This window comes from Sus scrofa, chromosome 11 (genome assembly GCF_054392235.1).
Source record: "Sus scrofa isolate SSC_HxYL_T2T_F1_AM1 chromosome 11, Sscrofa_HxYL_maternal_Yorkshire_Landrace_v2.0, whole genome shotgun sequence".
In the NCBI taxonomy this organism is placed as follows: domain Eukaryota; kingdom Metazoa; phylum Chordata; class Mammalia; order Artiodactyla; family Suidae; genus Sus; species Sus scrofa.
This window is the reverse complement of record NC_139393.1, coordinates 22,731,471-22,758,508: the sequence shown is the minus strand read 5'-3', so window position 1 is coordinate 22,758,508 and position 27,038 is coordinate 22,731,471. Positions and strand designations below refer to the sequence as shown.

General features: G+C 38.7%; 1 protein-coding gene and 1 long non-coding RNA gene across 3 annotated transcripts in view; one reads left to right on the top strand and one right to left on the bottom strand.

The window, feature by feature from the left end:
* LOC102159419 (uncharacterized) overlaps positions 1-24,947 on the top strand; it is a 44,057-nt gene extending 19,110 nt beyond the window's left edge. Inside the window, exons 2-3 of one of the 2 annotated variants that reach the window (XR_014819549.1) lie at positions 21,184-21,266; positions 21,963-24,947. This is a non-coding gene — a long non-coding RNA (uncharacterized LOC102159419). The remainder of the gene's footprint in view (positions 1-21,183; positions 21,267-21,962) is intronic. The other variant, XR_014819550.1, reaches the window with a different exon arrangement.
* NUFIP1 (nuclear FMR1 interacting protein 1) overlaps positions 2,906-27,038 on the bottom strand; it is a 35,236-nt gene continuing 11,103 nt past the window's right edge. Inside the window, exons 6-10 of the mRNA XM_001927425.6 lie at positions 20,923-21,015; positions 17,382-17,575; positions 10,261-10,377; positions 4,528-4,760; positions 2,906-3,204 (exon numbers count right to left, since the gene is read on the bottom strand). Of these exons, the coding sequence (XP_001927460.2) occupies positions 3,088-3,204; positions 4,528-4,760; positions 10,261-10,377; positions 17,382-17,575; positions 20,923-21,015 (754 nt within the window). The 3' untranslated portion in view covers positions 2,906-3,087. The remainder of the gene's footprint in view (positions 3,205-4,527; positions 4,761-10,260; positions 10,378-17,381; positions 17,576-20,922; positions 21,016-27,038) is intronic.

The following is a 27,038-nucleotide window of genomic DNA, read 5'->3' as shown; positions in this document are numbered from 1 at the left end:
CTATGTTGCAGTAAACAAAACAAAACAAAAAAACTAACCCTAGGATGAAAGAAAAAGCAGTGAGAAGGAAAACAGTAAAACACAGATGTTTAAATAATGTTGCATGATGTCAAAACACACGCAAACCAAGATAATAGAGATTAATCTAAAACGAATCTCAAACTCACATGATTACACCAGCAGAGATGGGGGTGGGGATGTAAGAATGCTAAGGTAACTGACTTAATTGGGAGATGGAAGATATGGCTACTGATTAAATATAGAAGAAAAGGCTAGCCCCTAAAGGAACAGCAATAGGTTTATTTATTTCCCAAGTACTAGAAGAAAAAACAAGTAGAAAAAAATTAATTATCAATCAAGCCAATAAAATGATGAAATAAAAACAAGAAAGCACAATATACAGAAAATACAAAATAAGATGGCAGGAAATAGTTCATACATTTCAACAATTTCAATTATATGAATGGATTAAATTCCCCAGAGACTCTTGGGTTGCACTCCCCCAAAGCTGTTTTGACTTCATTGACTGGGAAAAACAGAAGTCAATGCAGAAAGTATTGAGGACAAAAAAGAATACTTCGGTTATAAATGGCACAACTTGGACTTCCCATCATGGCTTAGTGGAAACAAATCTAACTAGCATCTATGAGGATGCAGGTTCGACCCCTGGCCTTGCACAGTGGGTTAAGGATCCAGTGTTGCCGTGAGCTGTGGTGTAGTGAGCTGTAGTGTAGTTCACAGATGCAGCTCGGATCTGGCATTGCTGTGGCTGTGGTGTATGCCAGTGGCTGCAGCTCTGATTTGACTCCTAGCCTGGGAACCTCCATATGCTGTGGGTGTGGCCCTAAAAAGACAAAAAAAAAAAAAAAAAAAAAAAAAAAGGCACAACTCACCAAGAGTCACATAACGCTCTCACATCTCAGACATCAATTCATTACATGGACAGTAAGATAAGAATGTAGAACATCTGAACAATTAACAAGGTAAAACCAAAAAAGAACAAAGCACCCCTCTCCCCTGCCAGACTCAGAATATTTACGAACATTCACCATGCATTCCATAAAGCAGAAACCATACAGGTTATGCTCTATGTGCTTTGACATTGTAAACACACTTAAATAATCCCTGGGTTAAATATAAAAGCATCTGAAATTACCCATTAGAAATAAAAGATAGTCATCACAGCTTAAGACTGTCAGACACAGCCAAGGCAGTGCTCAGAGGAGCATTTTCAGTCTTTGATACATTTATTAGAAAACAAGAAAGACTGAAAATAAATCCTTGCACATATACCTTTGAGCAGTGACTGTCAACATCCCTGGAAACATGGTGATTCTCTGAAAGTGGTCCAGCAGCCTGTGAATTCATTTATGTATTTAAAGCCTATGGAATTTGCATGTAACCTGTGATAAAGCTGCAGAGTAGTAAAATCGTGAATATTGACTCAGTTTATAATATTGGTTACTTCATCCATCTTGAGATGAATTTGGTTAGAAGTCACATCTTTGAATAATGCAAAGCCTTATTCATTTTTCTATCTTTAATCCATTAAAGTATTATATGAATTGAATTAATTAATGAACTAGGCAGATAACTTTCTAAAATAATGGGGCTTATTGGAGAAATAGAGTAAAACAGAATAAAAAGGTCTGTATGGTGGTTATACGGCTGGGGAACACTGACCTCAATCTGAATTTTAATCTGTGATGTCACACGGTGTTATATGCCAGGTATTCTAGGATTCTGGATGGGATCTTAGAGATGTGGAGGAGCAAGAGGGCAGAGAGCTGCCATCACCTTTCTTGCTTTTCTTCTTAAAGGCGAGATTCATGGATTTCAGTCATCACGATGTCAGATAAAATTAATTTTCCGACTACAACAAGACACTAATTTAAAAAAAACCTCACCCCTTGGCGGTATGTCAAAAGAGCAGAGCTCTAGTGCTAGCCAGCAAAAATGGCTAGAATCTAAAACCAGAATTGCTGGTATTATCGGAGATTAAAAGAGCTCCATAGCTGTTATTTATTTAAAACATTTTTTAAAGTGCAATTACTATCTTTATGAGATGAATTTTAATTACTTAAACTGACATTAACATTATTTCACAAACTACTGTTTATGCTGTAAGAAATTAATTGAACTTCATCAAGTACTATACATACTTTTTCACAGGAAAAAAATTTTAAAAGGTCCCATTCTGAACCATACCCCAAAGAAGCACTTCAACTGAACTGAAACATACATAGAGGCCATATCTATAATATTTCAAGCAATCAATATTTGAGCAACTTAAGTGTCAATAGGTGAATTTCAACATGTCCTTTGAAATAAACCGTGAAAATTTAAATTTCAAGAACTTTTCATTGTATTAATTTGATCTGATTTATTTTTTAAATATCCCCTTTGCTACAGTTAAAGAGTGACTCTTCCCCTCTCATATTAAAAAAACAAAATGGCTATATTTCTCTCTCCTACCTATACTTTTGCTCAGTTTTTTTTTTCCTTTATTACTAAATCACTATCTTCAATTCTTTTTTTGTGTGTGTGTCTTTTTGGGGCCGCACCCACAGTATATGGAGGTTCCCAGGCTAGGGGTCAAATCAGAGCTGTAGGCACCGGCCTATGCCAGAGCCACAGGAATGCCAGATAGGAGCTGTGTCTGCCACCTACACCAACAGCTCATGGCAAAGCTGTATCCTCAACCCACTGAGCGAGGCCAGGGATCGAACCCACAACCTAGTGATTCCTAGTCGGATTCATTTCCACTGTGCCACAACGGGAACTCCACTATTTTCAATTCTTAAAGGCCCAAGAGCAAACTTCCTTACATGGGAGCAATAAATACAAATAAAAAGTGGAATTCTGCCAGCAAATATTATATATGATCCCAACAACACAGACAGTCTTAAAAATCAGTTATATATTTATTTGTATAGAGTCAAAGCAAAGACTTGAAAATCTGACATAATTACCATGAGGCTTACAATTTCATTACTAATCCAGTTTAAAAAAAAAAGTTCTCCTCCACAGAGTTGAGGAGGTTACTATTTTACATGCTTCAGTTATCTGTGCTAAAACGTCAGACACCTATTCATCTTTAGTTTTCGCAGAAGTAGTATTAAGTCCAAAAAAGTCTTTTTTGATGATATACCGAACACACTGCAAAATTACATTTCTTTCATGTCGAATGTCCGGAGCTAAAAGCTAAAAAACAACAAATAAAAAGATTAGCTGGTAAATAAAATACATCTAAGAAACATCTAAAATACTATGTGTGCCACCTTCTTTATATAAAGAACACAATAATAAAGATGTTTATATATTTACTAATTATTTTACTAAAAAACAATGCAAGAACGTTTCCTTTTAACCAAAACTATCTAGCTTTAAGCTCAAAAGTTCCCTCTGAGGTCCTCTCTAGGAGTATCAAGCAAGGGACAGGGAAAATAGGTTTAAAAGTCTCTAATTCTTTAATCTAAAAATCACATCCGACAGGAGCCTCCCAAACCCAACTCCATAAAGAGTATATAAATTGGTAGGGAGATATAGTAAATATAGTAATAATGAAAATAGCAGTAAGAAAAGCCACATTCCTGGGCTTTCCAAACTTTCTATTTTTGTGCTTATGTAATTGAAAGAAAGCTGAAAATCCCTGGTATCCAGACTACATAACCAAGGCATCACACATGATTCATAACGAAACTACTCATTTTATTTTCTGATGTCATTAATGTAGTTCAGAAACATCCACACAGGAACTTTCAGTGCAAAGGTGACTTAACCTACCACTTATACGGTAAACATTTTTAAAATGCAATCTGCTTTATATAGCACTGAAATTTACAAAATAGAACATTTTGGATCAATTTTATTAAGAAGCCGCTCTATCTACATGCAACAAAGAATGTAGTCTTAGAAGTCACAAAACACTTCAGCTACCGTAGAAACACTTATCTGACCAGGCAAAAGAGACTCTGCACAGAATGTCAACAGATAGTTTTACAATTCCACTAAAAATTTCTATCACTCTTAGACAGAAAAGTCTTGGATCTTTGAACACCTTCATATCCCTTACTTAGAATCAAAAGAGGCATTGCTTCTTCCTTACAATCTGAAGAAAAATCATAAATTTTTGAGCACATTATACTGGGAAAGAATAAAGCCAATAATGCACAAAATAAACACACAAAGCTCCTTTTGTCCCTTCAGCCTGCACTGTATTAGGCTGTGCTTTCAATGAAAACTTTAAAAAGGTCAGTACACTTCAATACATTATTTCTTTACCAACCACTTAAACCTAGAGTCTTTTATTTTAAGCGGTTTTGAAAACTGTAATTATTTCAGATTAACTGAATATCAGCTGTATTCTAAATGCCACTTTAGAAATAAGACACATAGATGACTCTCCAAGGAGCGTATGTCTCTGATAACGTTAAAACACACACACAGGTGCACACACGAGCCCAGAGGCTCCATCTTCATGACATGAGAAGACCACAAGATCAGAACATAAGAAAAGTCACTCACCATCTCCAGGAGATATGGATGGTGTGTTCTTGGTTCAAATAATGTTTGATAGTTGTGATGATTTTTTTTCTTCTTAGGATCTGTCTTTTTAAAATTTTTCTTTTGGCGCTCATATTTGGCTTCTGAGAAATTTCTAACAGTTGCTTTAACATCTTGACTTGGTTTCTCGGGAGTATTGCTATGAAGAACCTGGTCTTCTGCCAGAACGTCTGCTTCAGTCTTGATGGGAGCTTCTACATGTAATGAAAAAAAATAAACACAAAAATAAAAAAACAAATAAAAAAGCCAGGCAACACTTCCCCAAATAACCCCCCAAACCATAAGAGTCCCCTCCCCCAGCCCTAATACTGGCTATGTATTAATTAAAAGGAACATGTACAATGTATTACAAAATTTTTCAAATTGGGAGTTATAACTGCCAAGAATTGAGGAAACTACCGCAAAGAGCTACAAAGAGTGATGCCTATGAAAGAAATAATACCAGATGGAAACTTGGATCCACACAAAGGAAGGAAGAGTGCCAGAAAAGTCAATATGTGGATAATTACAAAAGACCTTTTTTCTCATTTAAAAAAAGTTTAAAGATAATTGACCATTTAAAGCAAAAATAACAGTAACAATGCATGTGGGGTTTAGAACTAAAATCTAAGATAACGAAAGCACAGAGGAAAGGAAGAGGAAAATACAAGTACGTAGCTGTAAAATTCTTAAATTACAGGAGTACCTCATTTTACTGTGCTTTGATTTAATGTGCTTCACAGATTCAGAATTTTTTACAAATTGAAGGTTTGTGGCAACACTGAGCAAGGCTCACTTTGTGTCTCTGTGCCACATTTTGATGATTCTTTCAATATTTCAAACTTTCATTATTATTATATTTGTTATGGTGATCTGTGATCAGTCATCTCTGATGTTACTACTGTAATTGTTTGGGGTTGCCACAAACCACGCCATCTAAGACAACAAACTTGACTGATAAATGCTGCATATGTTCTGCCTGCTCCACCTACCTGCCTTGCCCACCCCTCTCCTCCTCTGGCCTCTCCACTCTCTGAGACACAATATTGAAATTAGGCCAATTAATAACCATACCACAGGGGCCCTTGAGTGTTCAAGTGAAAGGAAGGGTCATATGTCTTTCACTTTAGGAGTTCCCATCGTGGCACAGTGGTTAACGAATCCAACTAGGAACCATGAGGTTTCGGGTTCGATCCCTGGCCTCGCTCAGTGGGTTAAGGATCTGTTGTTCCGTGAGCTGTGGTGTAGGTCACAGACACGGCTCAGGTCCTGCGTTGCTGTGTCTCTGGCATCGGCTGGCGGCTACAGCTCCGATTCGACCTCTAGCCTGGGAACCTGCATATGCCATGGGAGCGGTCCTAGAAAAGGCAAAAAGACAAAAAAAAAAAAAAAAAAAAAGAAGTCTTTCACTTTAAATTGAAAACTAGAAATGATTAAGCTTAGGAAGGTTAGTCAAAAGCTGGGAAAGTCTGGAGGCTGGGCCTCTTGCACCAGTTAGCCAAGAGGTGAATGCAAAGGAAAAATTTTGGAAGGAATTAAAAGTGCTACTCCAGTGAACACAAGTGAAAAGAAAGCAAAACAGCCTTACTGCCAATACAGAGAAAATTTCAGTGATCTGGATAGAAAATCAAACCAGCTACAACATTCTCTTAAGTCAAAGTCTAATCCAGAGCAAAGCCCTAACTCTTTTCAGTTCTAGGAAGGCTGAGAGAAGTGAGGAAGCTGCAGAAGGAAGGTCTGAAACTAGCAGAGGCTGGTTGGTTTGTAAGGTTTAAGGAAAGAAGACATCTCTTTAACATAAAAGTACAAAGTGAAGTAGCAAGTGCTAATGTAGATGTTACAGCAAGTTATCCAGAAGATCTGGCTAAGATAATTAATGAAGGTGGCTACACTCAACAGCAGAGTTACTATGTAGATAAAACAGTCTCTACTGGAAGAAGATGCAACCTAGAACTTTCACAGGCAGAAAGCAGCCAATGTCTGGCTTTAAGCTTTAAAAGGACAGGCTGACTCTTGGGGGCTAATGTGACTGGGTTGGTGCCTTGAAGATGAAGTCAGCGCTCATTTACCACCCCTCAAACGCTATGGCCCTCAAGGGTTATGCTAAACTACTCTGCTTGTGCTCCATAAATGGAACAACAAAACCTGGATGACAGCTCATCTGTTTATAACATAGTTTACTGAATATTTTAAGCCTCCTGCTGAGATCTACTGCTCAAAAAAAAAAAAAAAAAAAAGGTTGCTTTCAAAATATGACTGCTCACTGACAGCACACCTGGTCACCCAAGACCTCTGGTGGAGATGCACAGTGAGAGTCACATTATTTTCATGCCTGCTAACACAACAATCATTCTGCAGCCCATGGATCAAGGAGTAATTTCGAATTTCAAGTCTTATTATTTAAGACGTACATTCTCAAAGACTATAGCTTCCACACATAGTGATTCCTCTCATGGATCTGGGAACAGTCAATTGAAAACTTCCTGGAAAAGATTCACCACTGAGGTACCAGCAAAAACATTCATGGGAAGAGGTCAAAAGAGGAACATTAACAGGAATTTGGAAGAAGCTGATTCCAACCCTCATGTATTTAAGACTTCAATGGATTAAGTAACTGCAGATGTGGTGGAAATAGCAATTAGAAACAGAGCCTGAGGAATCCTCTTGTGGTGCAGAGGGTTAAGGATCTGGCGCTGTCTCTGCAGTGGCCTGGGTTCAATACCTGGCCTGGGAACTTCCACATGCAACAGGTGCAGCCAAAAAAAGAAAGAAAATCAATTATTTGTTTACACTGTAATGAGGTAGAGTGTAAGGAGGAAAAAAAGATTGAAAGAGTGAAAATCTATTAATTAGAAAGAGACAATACCCAATACCAAAAAAAAAAAAAAAAAAATCAACAACGCCTGAAGGTGGTTCCTTGAAAAGATTAATAAAATCAATAAACATCCAGCAAGATAATCTGATCAAGAAAAAGGGGGGGGGAACACTCTCAATTATTATAAGGAATCAAAGAGGGAACATCACTATAGTTCCTGCAGAAATCACAAGAAAACCATGAATAACATTATGCCAATAAATTTGACAATTTAGATGAAACAAATTCTTTTGAAAAACACAAATTACCAAATTTGGTTCAAGGAAAAACAGAAAATCTGAATAGTCCTATACCTATTAATGAAGTAATTCATAATTTAAAATCTTGCCCAAAAGAAAATGCCAGGTACAGATGGCTTCCTAAGGAATGAGGAACTGGGACCATTTATATTTTTCTTGAGGCTCACAACATTTTCCGGCATAGTATCATATTTTAATGTAATATTTATCAATCCTAACAAATTTAAAATATAGCCACTGACCTTTTTTAAACCTAAATCACTTTTTGCTTGGTGGCCTTTTGAATCAGTTTTCAATGGGAGGTCTCCCACTCATGGCCACACCCGTTTGAAGAAACAATTTGGGGGAGTGCAAAACTGTGGTTCTCATACGGCAAAAACATGTAAGACCCAGGATAGATAAACCTTTTAGATGGTATCTCACTGTTCAGAAAATGCTCACTTTATGTCCTTGGTTTATTGATTCCAAAGTCCCTCTGTGTCAATATCCTATCCTTCAGTCCAGAATTAACAGAGAAAGCTAGAAATCTGCTAGAGACCTGGATAGCTTAATAAAACTGAATTCAAACTACATAAAATAATTCTTAAGGCTTAGGAATGTAAAGCAAGGACAAAAGTCCTTAAGGCAGGGCAGTTTAGACAATCAGTCAAAATGAGTTCATTCAAAATCAAGAATGTCTTTCAGGAGATAACATCTTTTGTTATCTATTAAAAATGAAAAGCCTGCACATGCCACACGGAGAAAGACTGGAATGGAAGGCGATATAGCTGGCTTCTTTAGACGTTTACGTCTCTACGTCTCTAAGCCTAAGCTTTACATCAGCACTGCCACATACTAGCTTTGCAAACTTAGCCTCTCAGAGCTTAAGGGTCTTCCTTAAATGGAGCACTGGGACCTCAAAGATCCCTTCCAGTTTCCTTTCTTCCTTCTAATTTAAAAATAGTGGCAGCCTCAAAACAAAGACATGAGTATAAAAGCAATGAATGTTTTATCTTAGGAGAAAGAGAAGAAAGCGTTAGTACAACTTGTTTTTATGGGGTTCAGTAATCCAGTAAGAGCTTTCTTTGCTATCATTTGTCATAAACACAGCTGATAAGCAGGAAATATAATATGTGTTTAAAGAATAATTTCATCTTCATATCAGTGTATTGGAAACTAAAGAAATAGATACTGTTTTTCTTAAACTTAAAAAAAAAAAAAGAAGAGGTGACCATCTGTTAAGAAATACTCTAATAAAGCCAAAGTAGTTTATATTTCAAAATTCAAGTAGCTTTTAACCAGCTACCACAGTTAACCTCAGCCCAATAAAAAAAGAAAAAAAATTCCTGTTACGGAGAGATCTAAACCTAACTTTCACATTAAAGCCCAACTCTTCCTTCTTCAACATATTCAAACTACACAAACACCGATTACCTGCAATGTAATCAACATTAAAAGTGCTGCCACCTTCATCCAATTACAGTCCAGACTTCCCTTCATCCTACATATTCACTTTTAAGACCCCGTGTTCTTAGCTTCAGGACTGTGATTACCTAGCTGAGATACATATTCATGAACTCTGTCTGTCACAGTTGGCAAAGCCTGGATAAAATGATCATGCCCAGACAGGTACACAGGCACAGCAGGACACAGGCTTATGCACTAAACAAATGCTGGATTACTGATAAAACCTTGGGTTAAGAATTGCCACAGTGGGGTTCCTGCCATGGTGCAGTGGGTTAAGAATCCAACTGCAGTGGCTTGGGTCACGGCAGAGGTGTGGCTTCGAGCCCAGCCTGGCCCAGTGGGTTAAAAGATCTGGTGTTGCTGTGGTGTAGGTTGCAGCTGCAACTCGGATTTAATCTCGGGCCTGTGAACTTCCATATGCTGTAGGTGTGGCCACTAAAAAAAAAAAAAAAAAAAGAATTGCCACAATGCCAAGCCTACTTGCAGCTGTTTGAGGTGGCCCTAAAAGAGATGCCAGAAACTGAGGTGATTCATCATCATCTTTAAAGATAAGACAGTAACCTCAAGAATGTTAACTTCTCAGAAAGACTCTCAAAAGGATTCCATGGCTTCAACCTTTAAAATACAAGCTAATGCAACACAAGTATAGGATTACTGTGTTCTCCAAAAGAGGTAATTTATGTAAATGTGCTTCATAAAGAGCAATGTTGCATATACATGTAAGGAATTTTATCATCTTCTTTATCATAAAGGACCTCTTTCCATCTATCAAAGGTGCGAAACAAGTTAAGACAAGGGTTCTTGAGAGTAGTGAGAATGAATTAACCTTCTTTGCTGTATTTTTTAGAATTTTCTTTAATTTCATTAGTGGATATTATCTCTTTCCCTTCTTATTCTTTCATTTTATTTTTTCCCCTTTTCTCCTAAAGTAGTAACACATTTCCCTATTTCTCCCACTTCCCTTCATCCCACATCCCATGTTTACTTCAGAATCAAATGAAAAAGGAATTTGACAGTCAAAGACTGTGCAGGGCACATCTTATCCTCAGATACCTACCTACACATGAAAGGATAGTATTAATACATAGTATACATCAAAGGCAGAAAGCAAGGAAACAGAACAAACCTAACTGTAACAGCCACGCCATGACTTACCTTCTGGCTCACTCTCTGACCCCGAGAGGCTGCCATAGCTGCTCATGAGGGAGCACAGGGCTGGTGTCACTTCCTTGGGTATGACAGTACTTTGTGGTTTCTCCTCTTTATCAGACTCTGAAATAGAAAGAACGAAGAGTAAAACTGTACCAAAAGTACCTAAAGAAAGCTGACAGCCCCCCTTTCCCTCATATGTTAGTGAGAAGAAAGTAATTTCTGATCATTTCCTCAATCTTCCCAAAAATGATATCCAGGAGATGTGAAAAATTTCCCCTTAGTTTAAATCTTGATAGTCAGAGAAGCTATCTACAGGGGGACAAACAGAAGTTATTAAGGTAGTAGGAAGGCCAGAAATTTATTTAACTTTAATAGATTAGGATCACAGACTCTGAAAATTAGATTTAGAATAAATAAAATATAAAATATCCACCCTTTTTGTTGTTTTTAAGACTGGTTTAGAAGGCACAAATAATATTTCAACCATTCTATAAAGGTACAAAGAGTTATGCTAAAATGAATCTGCCCCCAATTTTTATTACTTAGAACTTCTAAGCCAAGCATGAGAATTCAGCGAATACTAAGAGCCTGCCAAAGGTAAAGTATTTGATCAGAGTCCAGCAAACCTAGTTGTAGCCCCAGGACACCATCTATTACATCTATTTTTGGCAGCTCTAACAATGTGTTACATCTATTCTAAACAACCAATAAAAGTAATGCCTGACTAAAGAATGAAGACCTAAGTAAGCTGTCTGTGTAACGAAACACTCAACCCACAACGGATGCGAAATGTTTCAAGACAGTATGTAATGGTTCACCAAGTCAGTGGAAGGGAAACCAAAACATGGCAGTAGGAAATGGAGTATTCTTTCATGTGAATATGGAACTACTACCTTCTAGGGGATGAATTTAAATCTTCTCCCACCAATCCACACTACCTAGCACCACCCCCCTCCAAAAACTGTGCCTTGTCAATTTTAAGCTAACTTATTAATGTTTCTCTTGAATTAATAAAGAGAACAGAAAATATGCTGTTTTATATATACAAATTACTAATGGATGAAACAGAATCTATAATAAAATTAGAATGGAGACTGTTCATCTCACTGTTTGAATGACGACATGCCAAACCGTAGTATTTCCTTGTAAAGACCCAAAGAGAGGTACCAAAAAGTATAGTAGAGTTGACTATATAATGCTCTTTAAAAGCATGAACTTATCTAATTCTTATGAGGAATCACTTTCAGGTGATGAAACCAAAATTCAAAGATTCTGAACTGGACTATCCTTCAGATAACAAAACTATACAAGAGTTGGGTCAAATTTAAATCCTGGCTATCTGACTCCAAATCCCAATTCTTAACTTTGAACATCTCCTACAGATATACAAAGTTCTCTTAAAATGAAGCCATCCTACCAAAATGTCTCTATGATCAAGAATAATGCTAATACATGTGTTCCAGCTATACCCACTTCTCTGTTCCCTTTCACAGCAAAACCCCAAACAACTACGTTATACGATTCACCAGGAAAACCATCTGCCCTGAAAGGTCCTATGGCTATCTGACAGACTTCCAGAATCTACTCCAATCTGTCCTTCAGGCCCATCACATCAACTTTTTCTTCCAAGTTCGCCTGATTCCTCCGTTGCCAAACCTAGAGATCATTTCTCAGTGCTCATCTTTTTTTTTTTTTTTTTGTCTTTTGTCTTTTTCGGGCTGCACCCATGGAAGGAAGATGGAGGTTCCCAGGCTAAGGGCCTAATTGGAGCTGTAGCTTCTGGCCTACTCCACAGCCACAGCAATGCCAGCTCTGAGCTGCATCTGCAAACTACGCCACAGCCACAGCAATGCCAGCTCAGCAACGCCAGATCCTTAACCCATTGAGCGAGGCCAGGGATCGAACCCGAAACCTCTTGGTTCCTAATCAGATTTGTTTCCGCTGCGCCACGATGAGAACTCCGGTGCTCATCTTTTTTAACTTAATGACATTTGACGGTATAGCTGACCCTTGAACAGGTTTGAAGTGCGTGGGTCCACTTACTTGTATATATTTTTCAATAATAGCTATGCTACTACACAATCTGTGGTTGGTTGAATCGCGGGTGGAACTGTGGATACAGAGGAATCGCGTTGCATGGAAGACAGACTATAGGTTATATTTAAATTGTCGACCACGTGGAAGGTTGGTGCCTCTAACTGCCCCCAAATTCTTCAAGGGCCAACTGTAGTCATGTTTTACTTTAAAAAATACTTCCTTCACTTGGCTTCCAGAACCCTTTCACTTGGCTCTCCTTCCCTAGTCTCCCTACTAAATTCTCACTGACCAACTTTCAAAATTCTTAAGCATCCCCAGGTCCAATCCTCAGCAACCTTTTCTCTTTATGCCTCCTCCACCTCTTAGGATCTCATCTTATCTCAAATCTTAATGGTCTACCTAGATTCTGGTGAATCACAAATGTATACCTCCAGCCTTCAATTTTCCCCTACACTTCCAGAAAAATCTAACTGCCTGTTCAGCATTTCCACTTAGATATCAAACAGGCATTTCAAGGTTAACATGTCCAAAAAACAGGCACTTGATTTCTACTCCAAATATGCCCTCCAGGAGTCTCCATCTCAATAAATGTCAACTCTTCTCAACAGTTAGGCCAACACCCAGCAATCACCCTTTATTCTTGGCTCTTTGATAAAACCATATCCAATCTACCAACAAATACTGTCAACTCCCATTTTGAAAGTAAATCCAGAATCGTACTCCTTCTCATGACTTCACTACAACTCTAGTCCAAGTCAACATTTCTTACCTGGACAGCTCTAGTGGCCTCCTCAAAGATAACCCATTCTCTACCTTAACACATCATCTCTCTGCTCAACCTCAGAGTGAAGTCCCAAGTCCTCTCCTTCCTGCAAGGCCCTACTTGAGCTGGTCCTTCACTACCTTCTTCCCAGCTTACTCCACTCCAGTCTTGCTGTTCCCTGAATACACAGAGCATGCTCCCACCATGGGGTGTTCACATTTGATTTGCTGCTTTCTCTGCTTCAAAAGCTCTCCCCTCAGGTGTCAGCTCCTAATTTCACTCCAATTTCTTAATGTCACCTTATCAGAGATGCCTCTACTGGTTACATAAAATAGCACACCCCTTTCTGCAGTGGCCATTCTCTATTCTCTTCCTTAGCTCTACTCATCTTCGTGATGGATATCAACTCATATTTATTTACTGTAGCTCTCTCAAACAGAACATAACGTACAGGGGAGAAAGGGTTTGGCTTTGTTCTGTACTGTATCCTCAGAGCCTAGAACAGTACATAAGTGCTCAACAAATATTTGAAGAATAAACTGCAGCAGGAATGAATTAAGGCCAAGTTCAAAAAGGTTAACTGGTGCAAAATGATAGAGAGAAAGATTATGTGGCACCACAACAGAAAGATGGTTTTGTCTGGGTTCAAAGCACATTCGTTCATCTTTTAATAACATGGTCCCATTTTTATTTTTAACAATCATTTACACTGTGTGTAAGAAAATATTGGAAGTATATACAACAAAATGTGAATGGTGACTATCTCTAAAAGTTAAGAAAGTAGGTTGTATTTTATGCTTTTTGATTTCTTCCTGGCATTTTTCTGTATTACTTTTGTAATCAGAAAATAGAAGAAAACATAGGAAAATAAAATCTAGAGGAAAGTGTTTCCTCACAATTCAAGAAATGGAGGACAAGGCTTTAATTGGCCTTACATATCCTTTTCCTGCCTCCCTTTTCCCCCCAGTCTTTGTGTTTTGAAATAACTTTAGATTTACGCAAGTGTTGCAAAGACAGTACCAAGAATTTCCAATATACCCTTCACCCAGCTCCCCATAGTATTAACATCTTACATAACCATGACACATTTACCACATCTAACAAACTAGCGCAGGTATAATACTGCTACCTAAACTACAGGCTGTACTGTAATCTCACCAGTTTCTCCACTAATGTTCTTTTTCTGTTCCAGGATCCAATCCACTATACCACATCATGTTCAGGCACCATGATTCCTTAATGTGTCTTCTCCAAATCTGTGACAATTTCTCAGTATTTCCTTGCCTTTCACAAACCTGACTCTTTTAAAGACTATCAGTCAGTTATTTTAGACTATCCCTCATCTTGAGTTTGTCTGATGTTTTCTGATGATCACACTGAGGCTGTGGATTTTAGAAAGTGCCCTTCTTATCATATCATATCAGGGGTCCATATCAACCTGACTTATTACTAGTCACATTAACTTTGAGCCTGCCTGGTTTTTCCACCATAAAGATACTATTTTTCTCTTTCATTATTCTATTTCTAGAAACAAGTCACTAAATCCAGCCCACATTTAAGGGGAGGTGAATTAAGCTCCACCTCTTCGAGTAAGGAATATCAAAGATTTTTAGACATATGTTAAAACCACAATCTGGGTGATTGGTGTACTCATTACTAGGGGTGTCACAAAGCTGATGAAACTTACTGCCTTTCCAGGGGTGAGAGCTAGGAGATCACACAAAGTGCACACCTCTTTTCCTATTTCATTCCCCCTCAGTTATGTTTTGCAGAGCCATCACACGTAATGACACTTTGAAAACGATTTTTCTAAGCCTGATACAAGGTCTACAGAGATCCTTAAGAACTACTGCCTTGTCTAAATGTGAATGCTGATATCTGGATAAGGTACTAAATTTTAAGGTCAAAATTTTTTAAATGGGGAGCTCTTCAATTTTTTTGGCTGCATGCATAAGTTTCTAGGCCAGAGATTGAACCTAGGCCACAGAAATGACCCGAGCCACAGCCGTGACAACACTGGATCCTTAACCTGGTGTGCCACCAGGAATCCCACTTTTAAGATTTTTATGTTCAAGACTTATATTTTCATCTTTACCTTCAGAACAGGTAAGGGTTTCAATATTAAGCAAAACAAAATTACTTGATATCTCTCCTTTTGACTGCTCCTAGAAAAGACTGAATGTTTTCTACCATGAGTATGAAATACATTTAACTACTGTTTCTCAGGTCTGAAATGTCTCTTGGAGACCTAGATACAGGCTTAAATAGAAGTAAGATATAATCATCTTTTTGCTGGCATTTTACTATACTGACACATACCAAAACACTTCTTTAAAAACGAGAACACAGAATTACCCAGCCAAAGCTGATGATATAAAAACAGACTATTCAACATTACAAAGTCCTGAAGGTCCCACTGTGGTGCAGCAGAAACGAATTGGACTAATATCTATGAGGACACAGGTCTGATCCCTGGCCTTGCTCAGTGGGTTAGGGATCTGGTGTTGCCAAGAGCTGTGGTGTAGGTTGCAGATACGGCTCAGATTCCACATTGCTGTGGCTGTGGCTGTGGCACAGGCCTCAGCCATAGCTTGGATTTGACCCCTAGCCTGGGAACTTCCACAAGACATGGATGCAGCCACAAAAGAAAAAAAATTACAAAGTCCTTCAAATGTTCATTTAGAAAACTGAATAAAGTGAAGAATTACATAATTTTCAAAACAGTAACTTAATGATATAACAGTAGTCTTCATATTTGTATTTCAAGTATTTTAATGACATGAAAGTTTATATGTAGGTACAGGCTGTATTTCATCATCAAGGTCACAGATGGTTAGTCTCAAGAATGTGGACTTTCTCCAACATTCCTACAACATTGTATCTTATCATTCTTTTTTTTTTTTTTTTTGTCTTTTGTCTTTGTTGTTGTTGTTGTTATTGTTGCTATTTCTTGGGCCGCTCTCGCGGCATATGGAGGTTCCCAGGCTAGGGGTTGAATCGGAGCTGTAGCCACCGGCCTACGCCAGAGCCACAGCAACACGGGATCCGAGCCGCGTCTGCAACCTACACCACAGCTCACGGCAACGCCGGATCGTTAACCCACTGAGCAAGGGCAGGGATCGAACCCGCAACCTCATGGTTCCTAGTCGGATTCGTTAACCACTGCGCCACGACGGGAACTCCTGTATCTTATCATTCTTAACCCAACATTCCCTTTTGCCAAGATCTTTCCCCATCCAGATACAGTCAGTGAAGTAGTTATCCCCCATCTCTTTCCGCCCATAAGTTCAGTAACTTGCCATGTGATTAGCACAGAAGCCACTATCTCCCAAGCTGAGCAGAGCCTACAAGCAAACCTATAACTAAACCTAAGTCCACTCACTAATAACACCACTCTGCAGAAGAGGAAGCACAAGCAATTGGATAAAGCCTCACATTGTTAAGAGAGGGAAAGGTGGTAAAATATTTACATAAACATTTTCACTTTTCACGTTTCTGCTTTCCACATGTGGGGAAAATTCACATAATTGTGTAAATTTGAATCCACAGCATCAATATACTTAAAGCAACCTTAAGAAAATTTCCAGGATTATATGATATTATGGAAATTATCCAATAAATATAATCATTCTCCCACATTCTGCCTGCCTCAATGCATTCATTCAAGATTCAGAAATTTTTTTTTTTTTTGCCACACCTGCAGCATATGGAAGTTCCTGGACTAGGGATAGAATCCGAGCCACAGCTGCAGCAATGCCAGATCCTTAACCCATTTTACCAGGCCAGAAACTAAACCCAGGCCTCAGCAGCAACCCGAGTCACTGCAGCGACAACACTGGATCATTAACCCATGGCACCACAGTGGGAACTCCAGAAAAAAAAAAAAATTCTTTTCTTAAAAAAATGTTTACTTTTTAGGCCTCCACCTGGGGCATAGGGAAGTTCCCAGGCTAGAGGCTGAACTGGAGCCGCAGCGGCCAGCCTACACACAGCCAAAGCAATGCAGGATCCACGCTGCATCTGTGATCTACACCACAGCTCACAGCAATGCTGGATTCTTAACCCACTGAGCAAGGCCAGGGATCGAACCTGCATCTTCATGGATACTAATTGGGTTCTTAACCTGCTGAGCCACAACTGGAACTCTGAAAACAAAATTCTTAAAATAAGGTTTTTGAGAAGACATTCTGATTAAAAAACAAAAGCATCATTCTATCTTTTTACATATTTGCCATTAAACCTTCCACAAACAAGGATGTGAAGAACAAACTTCAGCATCACTGTCTATACACTTAAAACATACAGGAAAACCTGTTTAGCTTACCAGAATCACTGTTTACCAAAACACCGAGAGGGTCTGAATTTGCCTCAGGTGGACCTTCGGGCTTTGAATCACACAAGTGATTGCCTGACCCAGTGGCTGCTCTCTGGTCAGGATGGCCATTTTTCCATCTGTGATGTTTGCCAGGACTTCTGATCTTTGCCATCTGTGAATGTCTGGCCATACCCTTCATCTTGCTAGAGTAATAAGAAAAATGCAATTCTTAATGTAGAAAGTACTGACGTTTTAAGAAAAATCTGAAAAAGACTACTCAATGCAAAAGAAACTTGGCTATCAAATCAATCATTTACAGCCTAGTACATTAAAGAGACCAGAATAAAAGAAATTCAATGGCTTCCAAAGACAAAAAACTTTATGGAAGAATTTTAAAAGGATATCACACCACAAGATATCATACTTTATCAATTCCAAGACCCATATTTCCTCCTATGTTTTAATCCCTCTGAAATCGGGTGATATTGTACAATGAATAACAGGTGAATTTAGTTGGCAGCATTCCTTCATTCCTATTATTTATTAAAGTGTTCCTTAGACTTTACAAAGAGTGTTAACTCTTGTTTACTTAGTTTTAAGGAGATTTAAAGTTACTGAAGTGTTTACAAATATGTTATCTTGCTTCTTGTTAGATCTTCATGACAAATCCTTGAAATAAAGTAGATAGGTACTATTCTCTTCAAGTTATAGGAGGATAAATGTCAAGATTATATACAGACCAAGCACAATCTCACAGCTAGCTCAAATTAAGTGCCTTCACAACCACTGCAGTAAATACTCTTAGGAGGAAAACAAATAGTTATGTAAACATATACTGATGTAAACTAAGTGTCAGGGAAAAAAAAAAAGACAATTTAAAAAAGGTTCTCAATGGACAATAATAAAAGGTAAAAAATACTAAAGCACATAATAATCAAATTGCTCTAAGCCAATGATAAAATCTTAAAAGCAACCAGACATAAAAGGCATTTTGTATAGAGGAATGAGGTAACAATGACAGCAGATTTCTCAGTGGAAACAGTGCAAATGATAAGACAATGGGGCAGTATCTTTAAAGTACTATAAATTTTTTTAGAACTGTGAACCTAGAATTGAGTATCTAGCAGAAATGTCTTTCAAAAGGAAGGTAAAATATCTAGACCTTTTCAGACACAAAGCTGAAAGAAGTCATCTCAGACAGACCCTCACTACAAGAAATGTTAAAGGAAGTCTTTTAGGCAAAAGGAAAATGGTACCAGATGGAAAGATGGATGAAGAATACCAGAAAGGGTAACTATAGAGGCACACCAACCACCAGCTAACCAACCCTCAAATGTGACTAAGCCTTGTCAAGATCAGCATATAACCCCCAAATGACCCCAGATATCTGAGCAATTAACACTATTGTATGGGAAAAAAAGTAAAAATGTAAGTCACAAACTGCAAGACTATATCTGTACTACCTATACTTTATGCAAAAAAGGATTTGTATCTATGTAAATAAGTGCTACAAATCAAGAAAAGAAACCCAATTAAAAACTGGTCAAAGACTTGAACTGGCACTTCATAAGTGAATATCAAAATGACAAGCATATAAAAGATGTCCAACACTGGAGTTCCCTGGTGTCCTAGTGGTTAAGGAGTTGTCACTGATATGGCTCAGGTTCAGTCCCTGGCCTGGGAACTTTCTCATGCTATGGGCATGGCCAAAAAAAAAAAAAAAAAGATGTTCAACATCATTAGTCATGACCAAAATGGTATATAACATGAGGAAAGGTGTAAAATAGCATGCACTGACCAGGACACAAAGCAATGAGATGGAGTCAAAAGGAGTATAAATTAGTACAACCATTTTAGAAAACCGTTTGGCTGTATCTATTGTACCTAAACATATAGTATGACCTGGTGTGTGTGTAAACAAGTACCTATGTCCACAAAAGGCACTTAAAAGAATGTTCACAGCAGTTTTATTCGTAATAGCCCAAACTGGGAACAACCCAAATGTCCAATAGTAACATGAATATATTTTCACAACTGAGTTCTATATAGCAACAATATGGATGAATCTCATAATTTTGAGCCACAGAAATTATAAACCAAAGAAGACATACATGATCCCACTTATACAAGGTTCTAAGAACGTTAAAATAAGTCTATGATGATGGAACTAAGAAAAGAGTTTATCTTTATGGGGAGGAACTGAACTAGGGAGGCCTAAGAGAGAAAGTGTTGAGATGTGAAGATGTGATTAATCTATGTGGAAGTGAGATTAGCTAGATTACCTGGGTATATAGTTATGTGAGTGTGTATAAATTCATCGAGTTGTACACTTCAATACAAAATACAATGGAGGAGTTCCCGTCGTGGCGCAGTGGTTAACAAATCTGACTAGGAACCATGAGGTTGCGGGTTCGATCCCTGCCCTTGCTCAGTGGGTCAAGGTTCTGGCGTTGCCGTGAGCTGTGGTGTAGGTTGCAGACACGGCTCGGATCCTGCATTGCTGTGGCTCTGGTGTAGGCTGGCAGCTACAGCTCCGATTTGACCCCTAGCCCGGGAACCTCCATATGCCGCAGGAGCGGCCCAAGAAATGGCAAAACAAAACAAAAACAAAAAAACAAAAAAAATACAATGGAAAAATTTCTTTGAAGGTGAGGGATGAGGGAAAATGGGGTGTCTCATATATTCTGGTGGGAGAGTAAACTAGGATAGCTCCTATGATAGGTATTTAGCAATTAGCTATTGGTATTACAAATACACATGTGTCTTTGACTCAGCAAATCCAATCCTAGGACTCCATCCTCAGAAATAACTGCACATGTGTAAAATGTATATACAGGCAGAGCATCCATGCCTGCCCACTTGCACCTCTCACAAGCGTCCTATCTTAATAAATCTTCTTGCCTTAAAAAAAAAAAAAAAAGGATATATAGAGCAACAATGATAACTTTTTATTAATAAAAGATTGGTGAAAAAATACACTATTATTTATATGCTGTATACAAATGAAATATCTCTAGAAGAGTAAAATGGGTTGCCTCTGGGGAGAAGAACTATTTAGCTAGGAGACAAAGACAGAAAAGATTTGTTACTCTAAATCTTTTTGAAAACCCATGAATACAGAGAATTGCTTATTTTAAAATTTAAAATACAATTTTCAAAAAATTTAAGTAAAAAACTTAGAAAAGCAAATATTCTAGAATTGGAAGTATAGAGGTTTTAGGATTTTGGTATATGCTCTTTTTTATTACTATTTTTGAGTACATATATTCATAAAATAAGCATGAAGAGAGTTCCTGTCGTGGCGTAGTGGAAATGAATCTGACTAGGAACCATGAGGTTGCAGGTTCAATCCCTGGCCTTGCTCAGTGGGTTAAGGATCCAGTGTTGCTGTGGCTGTGGTGTAGGCTGACTGCTGCAGCTCCGATTACATACACCCCTAGCCTGGGAACCTCCATATGCCGCAGGCACAGCCCTCAAAAGATGAAAATAAATAAATAAATACATAAAATAAAGTAAGCATGAAGGCCGCAAGCAATTTTAAGGAACTTACCCATATTGCGTTGTTGTCAACACTGCTCCACTCTTTTCCTTTTCAAGTTTTAACTTTTTCTTCCTTTCGATATTAGCCAGAGTTGGGTAGTTTCTAGACAACAAAAAGAAGTGCATTTTAAAAGGGCTTTTAGAGGCCAGCTGTAATTATGCAATCAAGCAGTTACTGCTTTAACCATTTTTGTTTACCTGATGACTAATACAATAAATTGATAAAAACTTTTAATTCTTTCTATGAACTTTTAATTCATCCCTTTTTAAGGGTGAAAAAGCAGGCTACAATGATGCTACTCAAAGCATAGAACAGCTGCCAGTCCACTAACTTTGCTACCAGTCTGTTACCAGGTAAGGAGCTTACAGCAGAATTCAAATCAAATGTCATATCAAGTGGTGTAGTTCATTTATTTGGCACATACCCATAAACATTATAAGAAAATGTATTTTTTTACTTGTACTTATGCAAATACATACTAGTAGGTACATCCAGAGTTACTAAGGAAGAAACAGTCCTCAAAAATGGTACAGTCTAGCAAGAAGCATAAAAAGAAGGACAGTTATTTCTGAAGAACAGCTGTAATAAAGGGCAAAATATAATAAGCAACCCAAGGAGTAGAAAGATGGGAGGATGGGAAGGAAAGATCCTATCTAGATGGATATAGCCACAAAGGAACATGAAAAGCGCTGGCCTTAAATGGTCTTAACAGACAGAAATAAGATGGAAAAGTTTCAGGGTGTTCCAGGCAAAGCAAACAGCGTGTAGACAAACCAAGGCCTCGGAAAGCGTGAGATATCCAAGGAATGGCAAATGGTTTGTTTTCTAAGAGACATATAGTTATAGGCAATCAGATCAGCAAGGGAGGCTGGGGCCAAAATGGCCTTGAATGCCAAACCAGAAAGCTTATATACAATTTGGCGGCAATGGGGAGCCACTGAAAGTTATCAACAGGGAGAGATATGAAGGAGGCAGTGGGTAAGATTAAATCTGACAGCAATGTGCAAGATGAATTGCTCTGACAAAGCTTTCTTTGTTCCTTCGCACAGGTGTGTGGAGATGGAGACACCAAACTTCGGTGGTGAGAGCATCAGATCCTACAAGCATAAAAGGCATGGGGGCGGGGGGACACAGCTCTCTACCACTCAGCCTGGCTGCTCACCAGAGGAAAGTTTGAGAAACATCAACAAAGCATGTTCTGCCATTGTTTCGAGGACACTGTTTCCACCCTCGTCTTTTTTTTAACATCTGCATCACTGATTTGGATAGCACAGACAACATGAAGCCCATGGACACACTGGAAGATGAGAATGGAAATGACATTGAGTAAGAGGTGAAGTAATCAGAAAAAAAGGCAATGAATTTCAATGAGAACAGTGCAAAGCCATTATCCAGCCAAGAAAAATAAACTCCATAAATAAAAGATGATTAATGTACAAGCTATAAATAAACATAAGACGAAACGATCAAGGTCACGGGAGATAAAAATCTGACAGCCAGTCAGCACCACATGACTACGCTTTTGGAAAGGAAACATAATCTAGGTTATATGAGATGGAGTCTGGCACAGGTATGAGTGTGAAATCATCCCCTCATGATACTCAAAAGTGATCAGAAACTCTCAGGGCACCACGTCCAGTTTTGTACTGCTAAACTGAAAAGGAATGCTGAGGGAAAATAAAACTTGGAAGGGGTTCAGAAGAGACTCAAAGATGATTAACAGGATGAAAAATAAAACCTCTGAGGAAAGATGAAAGGATCTGGAACTATTTGCAACCTTTAAAAGAGGAAGAGAAGTGACAATAAACGATCTGATGGAGAAGATGGCAGCCAGCTGTTGGCAATCTGAAGACAGACTACACAGAAGTGGAAATGATGAGAAAAAAGGTGATGACTTTCACAGGCCCCACAGTGTCTAGACGTGTAACTCACAGCTACTCAACACCCTTCACTTCTCTGAAATTCACTTATTCTTACTACTTGTGTTTCTTTAACATTTTTTCTTCTGAGTATTGCAGGCCAGCCCTTAATATGTTGGGCCATATGCTAAACATGAAATACTTGGTCCTTCACTGTCTCATCTATAAACAAGCACACATTCTGTAACTGCTTCTCAATGGTAAGGAATAGAAACGTCTGTCATAGCAAGTGGATTTTAGGTGAGATGTGAGAAAGAATTCCTTAAACGAGATATCAGGATATTGTGAGAACTCCTTTGATGGAAGTCTCCAAAGCAGCTCACTTTTTCCTTCTGGCTGATTATAGGTATCACTTTCCTAAAGCTAAGGGATCTTTATATCCCTGCCAAAGTTATAAGATTCTATTTTACAGAGTTCCCATTGTGACTCAATGGATTAAGAACCTGACATTGTATCTATCCATAAGGAGGCAGGTTCAATCCCTGGCCTCACTCAATGGGTTAAGGATCCGGCATTGCTCTAAGCTGCAGCACTGGTTGCAGATGCGGCTAGGATCCCACATTGCTGTGGCTGTGGTGTAGGCAGGAGGCTGCAGCTCTGATTTGACTCCTAGCCCAGAAACTTCCATATGCTGTGAATGCGGCCATAAAAAGAAAAAAAAAAAAGATTCTATTTTTCAGTGCTTAAATTAATAAAATCTTCCAAAAGGCATACCATTCTTATTTATACAGAACCTAGAGACAAAAACCAGAGTACACAAGGCTGCTAGAAAGCAAATTACTCCCCCCCAAAGGGAAACACAACTTAGTCACTCATACAACAATAACCAGGAAGCCCCTTCAAGAATAAGGAAAAGTCTGGATCTTTGATAAAGGGCCCAGGTCAGGTTTCTAAAGTAGATAAATCCAAAGCAAACTGTTGAAAAAAAATCACCAATTGTCTTATACTGCACAACTACACACCAGTAAAACTTAGCTCACTATCTCCTGATAGAGAACAGAGGTTAGGAAGCTATAAAGTGGTACTTTCACAGTTGGTTTCTCTATTTTTACCTCCTAAAATTGCTTTTCTCTCTACCTCCATCTTTCTCCAGCACCCCAAAAGAGATTGGCCCTGAAACCATATGCTATTTTTCTTTCTCTCTTCTCTTTCATTTCTCATCTCCTCTTTGCCGTCCCCTTGCCTAAACTTTAAGCCTCGAGGGACAAGCCTTAAGTCCCAGAGTCAATAACTGGGCCACACGGAACCAACCACTATCTTAGCACATTTCCTTCCTGGCTACGTCTTCCTCTTTCCTTATCCTCAAATCACCACCCATTCATTGGCTTTTCCCCTAAGTCTGTTCTCTAGAAAAACCCAATCCCTCTTTACTCTCACCGAACCACAACTGTTTCAACACAGGCTATAGCACTGCATTTTTATTTCAAAGTCTTTTTGAACCTCAAAAAGATGTGGCATTCTTTAGGAATATACCCCTCTGGTGGAATTCTGAAAGAAACAGGGACACAATTATACAGGGTTTCCTCAGAGCCACAGTAACTACTGAAGTTAAGTTCACAAAACTACTCCACCTAGTGGACTCCCTATCTGCTATGAAGTATGTTTCACTATCTCTAAAACTGAGGTTTTAGAAACAAACCTCTCCCACCCACTTTCCCTCAGGCCAAATCATACAGCATTTATACCTAATAAGACAGGAATTAAGAATCACTTTGGGGGGAGGGAGTCACTTTTGGGAGTTCCCGATGTGGCTCAGTGGGTTAAGAGTTGGACATAGTGTCCATGAAGATGCAGGTTTGATCCCTGGCCTTGCTCAGTGGGTTAGGTCGCAGATGTGGCTTGGACCTGGTATTGATGTGGCTGTGGTATAGGCCTGCAGTTGCAGCTTGGATTCAGTCCCTGGCCAGGGAACTTCCACACGCCACGGGCGCAGCCATTAAAAAAAAATCACTTTTGAGTTTTTCGGCTGGGTTTTTGATTTTTTGAGGGGGAGTGGCTTTTCTGGCTTTGGTTTTTGTTTTTGCAGGTTATCAGTGGAAAGTCTTAAATTTTTAAATTAAACACAATTATGTATATTCATCAGAACTACTCATTAAAAAAATACATTTTACTGTATGTATAATTTAACCCTTAAAATAAATTGTGGGTGGGGTGGGTAAGGCTGGTACTAGCCCTCTTACAAGAAGTCTTACAAAATGAACTGACTGCTCTGCTTCCAAAGATACCCCGTATCCCCTGACCAGATACTGCGAAAATTAACACTTCAGCTGCCTGTGGTCTCATGGCCACCTCACAGCTATTTTCTCTACATCTCCCACTACAGTGAGGGTCTCAAAGGCAAGAGTCTACTCCTGTCTGTTTTCAGTGACTCTGGCCACAAATAATACAATCTTTGCCTTTTCAAATACTGAATGCTTACCTGGAATTTCAAGCTAAACTTGTAAGGAAGTTATTCAAAGATATATCAACATAAATTTAAAGGTGGCTGAGATTTCTCCATAACATCAGAAAACCAAACTAGTCTTCTACCCCGGACTTTATAAAAATACATGCTACTAAGCTACTTTGTATCTTCAAATGTTAATATTCCTCAAGTTTCTCTTGCCAGTTGAATTTTTTTTCCTTTAAAAGCATTTGTTGCACAAAACCACAAGGTGGCATAGTTCACCTTCATATGAAGATACCTATTGTAGAAAGTAATGCATTCAAATACAGATCAATTTGGTTTGTTTTGGTGATGATGTGTCCTATGTGGTGAGAATTTATTGTTCAAAACCACATCAGTTTGAGTACCATTAGTTATATTAACCAAATTCCAATTATGGTCACTCATCAGATTAGCACATTTCTGTCCAATTTCTTGAAAAATGACAAAGGTATAATTTAAAACAAATACAAATATGAACCTCAGCAAGATTTCTTTACCCACTTGTGTGTAACAAAACAGAAGTACATTTATAATAAAAATATTTCTAGCTCTATTTACATATCAACATTTGTAAGCATCCCCTATTTTTATGGCATCATGGGACATAAACAGTCACATAACCCATGGTTCACGTATTTCTTTTTTTCTTTTTTTTTTTTTTTTTTTTTTGTCTTTTGACTTTTTGAGGGCTGCACTCATGGCATATGGAGGTTCCCAGGCTGGGGGGGTCTAATTGGAGCCACAGATGCCAGCCTACGCCAGAGCCATAGCAACGCCAGATCCAAGCTGCATCTGCGACCTATACCACAGCTCACGGCAACTCCGGATCCTTAACCCACTGAGCGAGGCCGGGGATCGAACCTGCAACTTCACGGTTCCTTGTCGGATTCGTTTCTGCTGCACCACAATGGGAACTCTGGTTCGTGCATTTCTAAAGCTTGTAAATTATTTTTTAAAAAAGACACATGAGCAAAAATGCTCATCATGGAGTTCCCGTCGTGGCTCAGTGGTTGACGAATCCGACTAGGAACCATGAGGTTGCGGGTTCCATCCCTGCCCTTGCTCAGTGGGTTAACGATCCGGCGTTGCCGTGAGCTGTGGTGTGGGTTGCAGACGCGGCTCGGATCCCGTGTTGCTGTGGCTCTGGCATAGGCCGGTGGCTGTAGCTCCGATTTGACCCCTAGCCTGGGAACACCATATGCCACGGGAGCAGCCCAAGAAATGGCAAAAAGATAAAAAAAAAAAAAAAATGTTCATCAATAGGACCATATTAAGGGGCATCTATGCTAAAGAGGCAGAGGGGATACCATACTCAAAGAAGGACAAGATATTCCTCTAGGCAGATAAGGAAAAATGTTCCCAAAACTTTAGTCTGGCAAGATGTCACCTGGACTAAAGCAGTGAGCAGAACTTCAAGGATAGAGAAGGTAAGATTTCCTAGAAGCAGTAACAAGATCAAAACTGAGGCTCAAAGTTCAGAAAACCTGCTGGAATATTAAAAAAAAAAAAAAAATTCTGGCTAGGACAAAGAGCTCCTATGAGTAAGTAATGTGGGAATAATCAGAAAAGATATGTTAAGCTCACATGACAGTACCCTGACTGCCAGTTCTAAGGCACTCTCTTTTCACTGGCATTTTAGCTGGCTAAAATAAAATAAGTTTAACAAATTTATTTTTCTATATTTAAAACAATTTTTTTTTTTTTCTTTTTGGCTGTGAAGTTCCTGGGCCATGGACTGAACCTGCAACGCAGTTTCAACCTGCACCACGGCTGCGGCA